The sequence below is a fragment of the Echinops telfairi genome, unplaced genomic scaffold (genome assembly GCF_000313985.2).
Source record: "Echinops telfairi isolate 266 unplaced genomic scaffold, ASM31398v2 ScPeMD7_7420;HRSCAF=8458, whole genome shotgun sequence".
Classification (NCBI taxonomy): domain Eukaryota; kingdom Metazoa; phylum Chordata; class Mammalia; order Afrosoricida; family Tenrecidae; genus Echinops; species Echinops telfairi.
Genome location: NW_022111320.1, coordinates 29337697 through 29347112, shown reverse-complemented (window position 1 = coordinate 29347112; position 9416 = coordinate 29337697). Strand labels below are relative to the sequence as shown.

The 9416-nt window shown below is 41.9% G+C and overlaps 1 protein-coding gene across 3 annotated transcripts in view; it reads left to right on the top strand.

Moving 5' to 3' along the window:
• Positions 1–388: 388 nt before the first annotated feature.
• The window catches only part of RBMS3 (RNA binding motif single stranded interacting protein 3), an 889171-nt gene continuing 880143 nt past the window's right edge, over positions 389–9416 (top strand). For all 3 annotated transcript variants that reach the window (XM_004704045.3, XM_004704042.2, XM_004704038.3), the window contains exon 1: positions 389–996. In XM_004704045.3, the coding sequence (XP_004704102.1) occupies positions 922–996 (75 nt within the window). In that variant the 5' untranslated portion in view covers positions 389–921. The remainder of the gene's footprint in view (positions 997–9416) is intronic.

Here is a 9416-nt window from a genome sequence, read left to right as displayed (position 1 = left end):
AAAGCCAAGCAGGCAGCTCTTGTGTGGAGTAGGTGGAGGGAGGGTTAAGAAAGAATCCACTGGCGGCGTTCAGGTTCCCCGAGTTCAGTTCCAGCGGCGGCAGCGTTGCTGCAAAAATCGCTCTGCTGTTCGCGATAGCCAGCAGAGGGAATCGGAACTTTGCTTGCAGCAGGGGTGGAAGCAGCTCTTTTTTTTTTTCTTGGAGGAAATACTGCAGCCTTCTGGACTGCGTACGCCGCTCCCTGGAGAGGCTCTCTCGGTTCCACCCACCGGCTGGCAGGAGGGGAAGTGAATGAAAGGACAGGACAGCCCTGAACACCATGTCACTCTGGGAGGGAGACAGCAGCAACTAAGCTGTGCAAGGTTGTTTTGGTTTTTTTTTTTCCCTTTTTTTTTCTTTTCCCTTTTCTTTTTCTTTCTTTCCTTTGCTTTCCCTTCTTTCCTTTTTGTTCTGCCACCCCACTCCCTTTGGCTTTAAGGTGGGGAACGAGAAACAGGAGACAGGAAGCTGGTCTGCAAGGATTCGGAGTGGTGCTAAAAGGACTTTGATTTTTTTTCTTCCCCTTTACAAACGCTGGCCATTGACATCACTACAGACAGCCTGGTTGGAGACAAACTGCTTCATCCCAAGTGGACCCCGGCAGGCAGCTGGGAGAAGACAGGAAGAATTGGGAAGTCGTCTGTGTGGGTTTCTTTTCTCCTCCAGATCCCACCCCCCACCTTTCTTCTTCTTCTTCTTTTGGTGTGTTTCTTTTTTAAATTCTTGCTGTGCTGGAACTAGCGAGTGGTGGAAGACGGGGAGTCTCGGAAGCCTCATCCGTCATCGGGACTGTCAGGAATAGTCGTTGAAGAGGAGGCTCGACCTGGGGCACTATACCCTGTCATCCAGTTCCCTGCCTCGGAGATAAAGATTCCAGCTACATGGGCAAACGCCTGGATCAGCCACAAATGTACCCCCAGTACACTTACTACTATCCTCATTATCTCCAAACCAAGGTATGGCTCGACCCACAGTCTGGCAGGCAGCGTGCGATCGTCTGCACTTGGGAAGGGAATCATAGACGGGCGTGTGAAGTGTTATTTCATCCCCCCCCCTTCCCCCCACTAGCCCCTCTCCCTGCAGCTTTGAAATTTGTAGTTAATGAGGCAGAGGAGGCTGGAAGAAAGCAGCACCCCCCCCCCCCTCCGGAATTGTGGCTTTCTCTTTAAGGGGAGATAACAGTTTCACTCCAATTCCTTTGTTGTTGTTACTTGGCAGAATTAACGTTTCTGATGCCCTGAAAGTCCTTTCGCCGACAGGCAGGGTTGTTAGAAAGGAGATCACACAGTGATGATCAGGCACAAGAATACTGTTTCAGGGGCTTTCTGGTGAGCTGTTCTTTGTTTCTTCGGGCTCTCCCAGGCTTTTCCCCACTGGATAGGACAAGGCAGGGTGGGGGCGACTCAAACTTTTAATCGCCGAGCGTGGAGTGCAAGGATGTGCGCAGACGGAGGGAAGCTTACCGACGCCTCTCAGAGTTTGTTTGGGTGTCTTTTTCGGCTCCGTTTGCCTTGTACGCTGTATGTGTATTTAGGACGATCCGGGTGCTCGGGATTGAATTGAGCGGCTTTGCCGAAGACCTGCTTTACTCTCAGAGGCTCCTTTTCTGTATCCGTGCCATAAGGAGGCCCGGGTCTTGAAAAGAGAAGGCAATATAACTGATGGTAATGGGACTTGAATTGGTTAAATACTTTCGGCTTTATGTGTCTGAGCTCAAATGATCGTGAGGGGCTCCGAGGCAAGCCCACATAACTAAGCAGTGGGCAGTGCCAACCCTGAACTTCATCCTGCAGTTGAAAGACTCTGGTGTGAAATCACAGCTCCAATTTGTCAATTAAATTAGATTTGATTTGGAGGCGGGGAGGGGGGGGGGCGCCGGCGGTGTGTTGGTAGAGTTACTACCTCGAGTCCATGGATTATATTTCTGTACAGATGATACAACTTCGATTTACATTAGCCAGACTCTCCTGTCTTCATAAATACGAACAAGGCGTGCCGGAGGCATCCGTGCTTGTCAGCAGGACTCGCTGATATGATTAGGGTTCGGTAATTCATGCCGTGGTTCTCTCATTTAGCCTGTTTCATCAAACAATGCCTATTTGTAAAACAGATCAGGCAGCGGACTTTCAGCATTATACTAAAGACGGTTGCGTTTTATGTTGCTGGTGGGTCCCCCCCCTCCCTTCTTTCTTTTGCAATTGCTCTATGATCGGGCTTGCCCCCTCCAAGGTCGACTCACATTGCTTTTTGCCTTTGTGAGCATTTAGTTTGTGCAGCGGCTGTTGCTTAAATACAGCAAGGAGCCCTTCTGCCTTGAGTTTTAACTCTTTGGGGAATTGGGTCAAGAGGCTGCCTGCCATTCCTCAAGGAAATGGCAAAGCAAGGACAAGTTAAAAAACGGGAAATATATAGTCATTTCTCATCCCCACCCCCACCCCCCAAAGAAACGAATACAATAACCTCAAAAGTGGGATGAGAAATATCAGACATTCCATCCCTTTGACTCATTTGCCTAAATTTTTTTGCAAATGTTTCAAACATTACACTTTCATTTTTGGTACTTGGTATTTTGTTTTTTTTTGTTTTGTTTTGCTTTTTTACGATAGAGCATATTCAGAAAGGAAACTTTAGATTTAACAAAGGAATGAAATTATGTACTTTTCTGCATGAGATTTCTTTTAAGCTATTGCTAGCAGGAAATAATGAATGCTGTCCACATTATATTAAAGACCTAGGGTCTTGGATGAGCTAGACTGGTGGTAAAAAACTACATGTAAGTGTGTACATTTTTAGGGTAAAGAGATAAAGTGGTGTGGTGGGGACAGAGGAGAGCCTGAAAAACATCGCAGAGAAACACACACACACACACACACACACACACACACACACACATTAGGGGGTCCTCTATAATTTGGTATTGTATAGACAGGCAGCATCTGTTCCTTGTTACCTTCCAGCTAGCCAAAGCCATCAACTTCTGGAACATTTTTCAAGAAGTTAGTTCTATTAGGCATCTTAAACTGCTAATCGAGTAATCAGATACCGGGCGTATAAGATGTGCTATTAGGGCTATCAGAGTAGTTCTTATTGATTATCATGTTGTAACATGTCAGCAGTGCGGTGAAGTTGTTATGGCGGCTCTGAAATGACAGATATTGAAAACATTCCTAGAAGCTAAAGATGTGAACATGTGCCCTTTTTGGAAGTTTGGGGACAGGGAGAATGGGAGGAAGGGTTATTGTGAAATTATATTTTAGAGTGTGAGGACTTTCTGACAAGTTCAGTAACATGTAAAAATTACTACAATGTACTCTAATGCCCCAGTGTAACAGGAAAACAATGAGAGTATTTTAACATTGTGCTGTTTGACCCCTATGCTCTTATTTATAAAATTAAAATTTACAAGTAAATACATGCTGCTTCCACTTAGTTAGTAAGGCTGGGTGGAATTCATAAAATCCAGTGTTATTTTAGCCTTGCTTGCAGTTAAAATCCACTTTTCCAAGCCATTTAAAATGATGCCAATATATAAATGATTCAGATAGTTGATAAAAATGGAATTCTATGGTTTGTAACAGAAAGCCTATTCTGGTGACATTATACCTAACATTGTTCTCTAGACTCAGATGCATGGTTTCATTTTCCCCAATCCACAAGAGCTGTTTGCCGACATTAGATTTGAAGAGAAGTTGTTCACGGGATTTTAAGAATTGAAAAGGCTGCCACTGCATTCATCCAGGTGTCTACTTACATATGAGTATTGCTGACTATCGCTGCTATCTTCAACACTGCACTATGCTGCAACACAGTGAAAATAAGAATGTTGTCAAAGGACAAATGCTTACTCTTGCCACAGAAGTCTGTAAAAGTTTTAGGGACACTTGTGTCACTTCTGTGCCTTCCCTTGCCCTTTTCAATAATTTAGACCCGATCTCTTAGCACTGTTGTTAAAAATGAAGTGAAGAATTCATGCTCCTGTCCTTTGTGTAACTTGCCGAATGCTTAAAATAAATGATCAGATTAGAAAAAATATAGATCTGTAAATTTTTTAAAAGACAAGACAAAAAGATGCCTCACTTGAAATGTTCTGCGCACTTTTTAGCAATGTTGGTACAGCGTGTTCTCTCTCCCAGATGCTCCACCTCAAAGGCCGTCACTCCTCCTCTCCCCACACCACCTATTGATTCCTCTCCAAAGGGGTCCTTTCAAGAAGGAACATTACTTTTGGTTATAGAATAATGAAAATGTCCACTGATGTGTCATAATATTTAAATGAGGCATGACATAATTCAAAAAAATATATATATATATCAAAGTAACTTTGAATTAAAAAAACCACCCAGTATAGCCAGCAAATTTCAGGAGGACTTAATGATAAATATATATATTATATAATGGTATGTATAATATAATAATATAATTAGATATATATAATGATGTTTGAGTTATAATCTACATTTTCTCCTACTTGGTTTCAGTCTATTCAATGCAACCTGTAACTATTGCATGATGGGATACCATGTGAATTTCTTCTAGAACTTGAGATCCTTTATCTCAGGGAGGGGGATTCTTAGCAATACAGATTAGTTGAACTAGGAAAGTCAAGGTGGGATAAAAGATGATCACAGCCTTCGGAGTTGACATTCTGCACTTGAGAAGTGGCTGTCCCTCGCCTTGGTGATATTTGGAAAGTTTTCGTCATCTTCACAAAGCCTAAACATTGGCTTCAACACAGAGAAAGCTTGTCCTTTCTTCCTTGCGCACATTCCTACCAGTTCACTGTTTTCACTCTGACCAGCTTACTCTGTTCTAACCAACCCAGCGCATAGTTTCTAATCTCATTGCTCTTAACATCCATTTACTACCTTCCTTTCTTCGGCCATCTCATTCCCCAGAAAAGAAAGGGGTTCCAACATGGGACCCTGAGAGTGTTTCTCTGCCTGCTCGTACTCAGGTTGTGCTCGGAGCCTGGTGTGAAGTAGGGGTCAGGTGTAAGATGTAACTTATCAAATGTACTCTGATTTCAGACTGAATTTGTAATCATCTGCAGCCTGGATGGCCGCCCATCTCTAAAAGTCTAGCCGGAGCCCAATTGATCATGCCATAGAAATCGCACACACTTGAAAACACCAGGGCTGACCAGTAGGTAAAAACAAAGAGACTCCGATGTGAACTTACTGAGCATCCAACAGCGAAACAAAACAGCTCCTTGAGCAAACTTCTCACACAGGAAAATGTAGAAAATCTTGCAGAAGGAGGGAGTACGTTTCGAATGTCCTTAGTACTTCCTGAGTCAGATTTGCATTGATAGCCAGATTTGGTAACTTGCCAGCTGTTTTAAAACAGCCTTGAAAACTCCCAAGTTCTGTTTTCCTTTGAAAGTCTGAAACATACAAAACTGGTTTTCTAAAAATCTTCCAGCAATAGGATTTTTAGGTACAACTTAAAATAATTCTCCGGCTTCTGGGGGGGAACATGATAGCATGAAACTATGATAAATCTTGTTTGCCTCATTTTTGAACATATAGTACTTTAATTGGTTTTACATCAGAGAAAAAGTGATACAAGAGTCACCATCTCTTCTAAGTGTATTTATTGTTGGTTTTTTTTACCCCCTCAGAGCTTTATTCTCAGTAGGGCTCTACACAGTTCTGAGACACATTTTGCAATCTTTCTTACATTGCAAGCATTCTTTAACAACACTGAATTTGGGGCCTACTTAAAAGTAGTAGACATGTAAATAAAAAGCCCATGTTGTTTGTTTTTTTACAAATCATTCCACATCTAAAGGAAAGAACATAGATCTCTTTCATCTTCATCGTTTGAAACATTTTCCTTTACTTTCGCTCACTGTGCAGACATTAAAAAGTAACAGAATTCTAACTCAAAATGCTTCCCATAAAATAATACAGTCGATTCGTGTGTTGGGGGTGTGGGTGATTTGTAGGCAGGGACTCAAAAGGAGAAGGGTGGATTCAAGTTCATTCCAGGTCTTTCTGGCTCCAGGAATTCTGGAAAGTGTCACTTTTGCACTAATATGATTTTACACAATTCCTTTTGACATTATCAGTCTGTAATTTTTATTTATTTTTGGCAGAGAGAGGGCACAGTTGCAATTATTCCCACATCGGACTTTCAGAAAACCAGGCTTTTCCTTTAAAAGAAAACTTGTTTGGCGTCGAACTTTTATTCAGAGTAAATAGTTGATGTTTATCCACAGTTGGCTTAGCGTACTACATTCAAGTTGTGTTTTGTAACAGTCTCATAAGCCACAGCTGCATGTGATTAAATAGTGCAATATCAAAAGCATGTGAGAATAGCCATTTTTATGCTATAGCTGCTGCACAGCAAGAGTGCAGATGGAGCTGAAGGGAGAAGTGAGGGCAGCACTGTCGTCATGTGGTGCAGTGTGTGTGTGTGTGTGTGTGTGTGTGTAGAATCCATGCTGCTGGTTTTTTGCTATCATTGGGGGGAAAGGTGGAACTCTTCTTGATGTGCTTAAAAGATGGGTTTTCCAAAAATGGAGATAAGCCTGTCATACTAATCCCTTAAACAAAAAAACATGCGTGTGTGTCATTTTGTGCGAAAACACAAAGGTATTGAAATGTGTCTGATGCCCGAACAAATGGAGAGATCAAAATCCCCTCCCCTGGAGCCCACCTTCCAAAAGCAAAAAGCTAATTTCTCCTGGGTGCTTCCAAATGACAGAAGTTTCTCTTCTCTGTCCCAGGCCACTTTGATCAGTGGAAGTAGAGTAAAGAGAGCTACAGGCCAATTGTACTTAAGGAAAAGGAGTGCTTTACAGAATGAGGATCAGCAACTTTAGAAATTGATGGTTGAGTGTTTCTGCTTTAAAATGGTGGGAAATAAGCTATTCCGCTTTTGCTGCCACTGTTCAAATTACAGAGCTACATACTTTTGCTCCTGTTTCTTTATCAAAGATGCTACAGTAAAGAGCTCTCTCTTGCCACTTGGATACTTAACTGTGGGGTTTTTGAAAGAGTATTAGTTCATGACAATGATCATCTCTATAATGTTAGGTTTGTTGACAAGTGGTTGTTTCCAAGGTCTTTGTGGGGGGGCGGGGGAAGCCTACTGAGCAGACTGTTAGTTTTTAGATTTCAGATTTTGCACTAGAAAGTCGTTCTAACGAGAAAGAAATATAGAAAGAGACAAAGGAGAGTTGTTTGTTCCTATTTTACAAGTTTTCTTACTTTTAAGCTGGGAGAACTGGGTCTCATGTTCAATTTTCCGTTTATGCTAGTTTGTTAGGAAAGAGATGCTTTATGAATTTGGATCTATAAGGACATTTTTGCTAATTCAGAACATCGCTTTCTAATCTGTGCCAGATTTCACGGAGTAGGAAGGACAGGATGTGGAGTTTGGAGTTTTCTGGGCGGAAATAGCTGGTTTGTGTGTCCAGGCCCTGGTTTCTAGGTCAGGTTCTCTAGGGTTCCTGCCTGGTTTCACACTTGTGACTCTGACTTCGTGCTAGATGAGCCTTCTCTGATATAGTGTTGGTTGGAGGCGGTGACCTCAATGTTCTGCCATTCATGAGTTTTTGTTGGGCTCCCCAACGTTTTCCACCGAGCAGCTGAAATACTGCTTTGCGGACTCTGGTGATTTGACAAATTTCACTGTCTGCATCCTCGGCTACATCTAAATCCAGTGCACCATAAGAAACGCATCCATCATTTGGGAGTGGGTGGAGAGCAGCTCCCAAGGGTGGAACCAAATGACAGGCATCATTTAATCATTTTCATCGCTGGCTTTGTTGTGGTGCTTACAGTTTTCTCCTTTGAGTGGGTAAAATTAGGACTTATCCGAAGACTTCAGAGTGACAGCACAGTGCCTGACTTTTTCTCCTTGAAAGTCTTCTCTGTAGGTGGTCAGAGCTGAAAGGTTGTGCATGGGTTTGGCCACACCAGTTGAGGTAATGACTGAAACTGGGATGGCCACAGTCGGATCCTGACAACCCTTGTTTCATGACTACATAAAATAGCCGGTATAAATATGGAAATAACAATTTGTAGATGAAATGTTATTTTGATTGGACTTTCCAAAACCTGTCATAAGCCTTGAATCTAAACCTGGGAAAGGTACACTATAGTTCCTAAAGGATGGGGTATTGCAGGAGGGAAATAACCATTTCTCCAGAAAAGTGTTGTTTCCTTTTTTTCTTGCTAAATACCATATTGTTTCCTCCAGTGCCTCCTGTTAATGGAAGTAATTAAAGTGAATAGAACCCTGAAGCAATTGCCTACATTTTTTTTTTTTTAAGTGAATGGTAACAAAACAAAACCAGGCTACAGAAAGTGTCAAGGTTATCTTAGTGCTGGCTTTTCCGGTTCCATGGGAAGTAAGATATAACAAAAGAAGAAAAAAATCCATAAAACTCTAAAATGTTTGGTGACAGATATTTTATTCATTTTGAGTTAGCATTCTCACCATCACATGATGGAATTAGTAAATTGATGGCTATTGTAATGAATGTAAAGATCCCTGCTGGTTAGGCATTCAGCTGCTAATGCAAACAACTACAGATGGAACCTACCAAGCACTCCAAGAGGCAAGGTGTGACCATCTGATTCTATAAAGGTGACAGCCTTGGGACACTATGGTTAGGTGTACTATGTGCTAAAGTGTTGCTGAGTTGGAGCTGATTCTATGCAATGGTTTTGGGTTGTGGGGCACTTAATGGGTTAGATACAGATGCTTTTTTGGTTTTCCCATTCTTCGCTGACACTTTCCAAGCTGAACACAAATGATGTGTAAAATTTAATGAGGATGTTTTAGAAGTCTTATTGTTTCAAAATCTAATGTACCGCTGTCTATTTAACTTGTTGATTGATGGCATGCCAAATGAAAGGGAAAATAGAACGCTAACTACCTGGTTGTCTGGAGATGGTTACGGTATCTTAAACACGTTTCTTATTTATTTGAATCACACTTGAAGCTTTTGTTGTCGTCTGTAAATTCTCATGCTATGGGTGTTATTAAGCGCCCTTGAATCAGTTCCGCCTCATAAGGATGCTGGATACAACAGAACCAGACATCGCCAGGTCCCACCAAACTCACATGCTTTCCTGTGATCGAGGCCATTGCTGCAAGCCACTCTTGCAATCTATCACATGGAAGCTCGTCATTTTCTTTCACTGATCCTCTCCCTGAACAAGCATGATGTCCTACTCTAGGGACATGTCCCTGGTGATCATGTGTCCGAAGCATTTTGTATGTGAAATGAATTCTTATTTTTATTTAATCATTTTATTGGGACTCATACAATTCATCACAATACATAGATCAATTGTGTAAAGCACACCTATACATGTGTTGCCCCCATCATTCCGAAAATTCACTTTCCTCTTGGATTCCC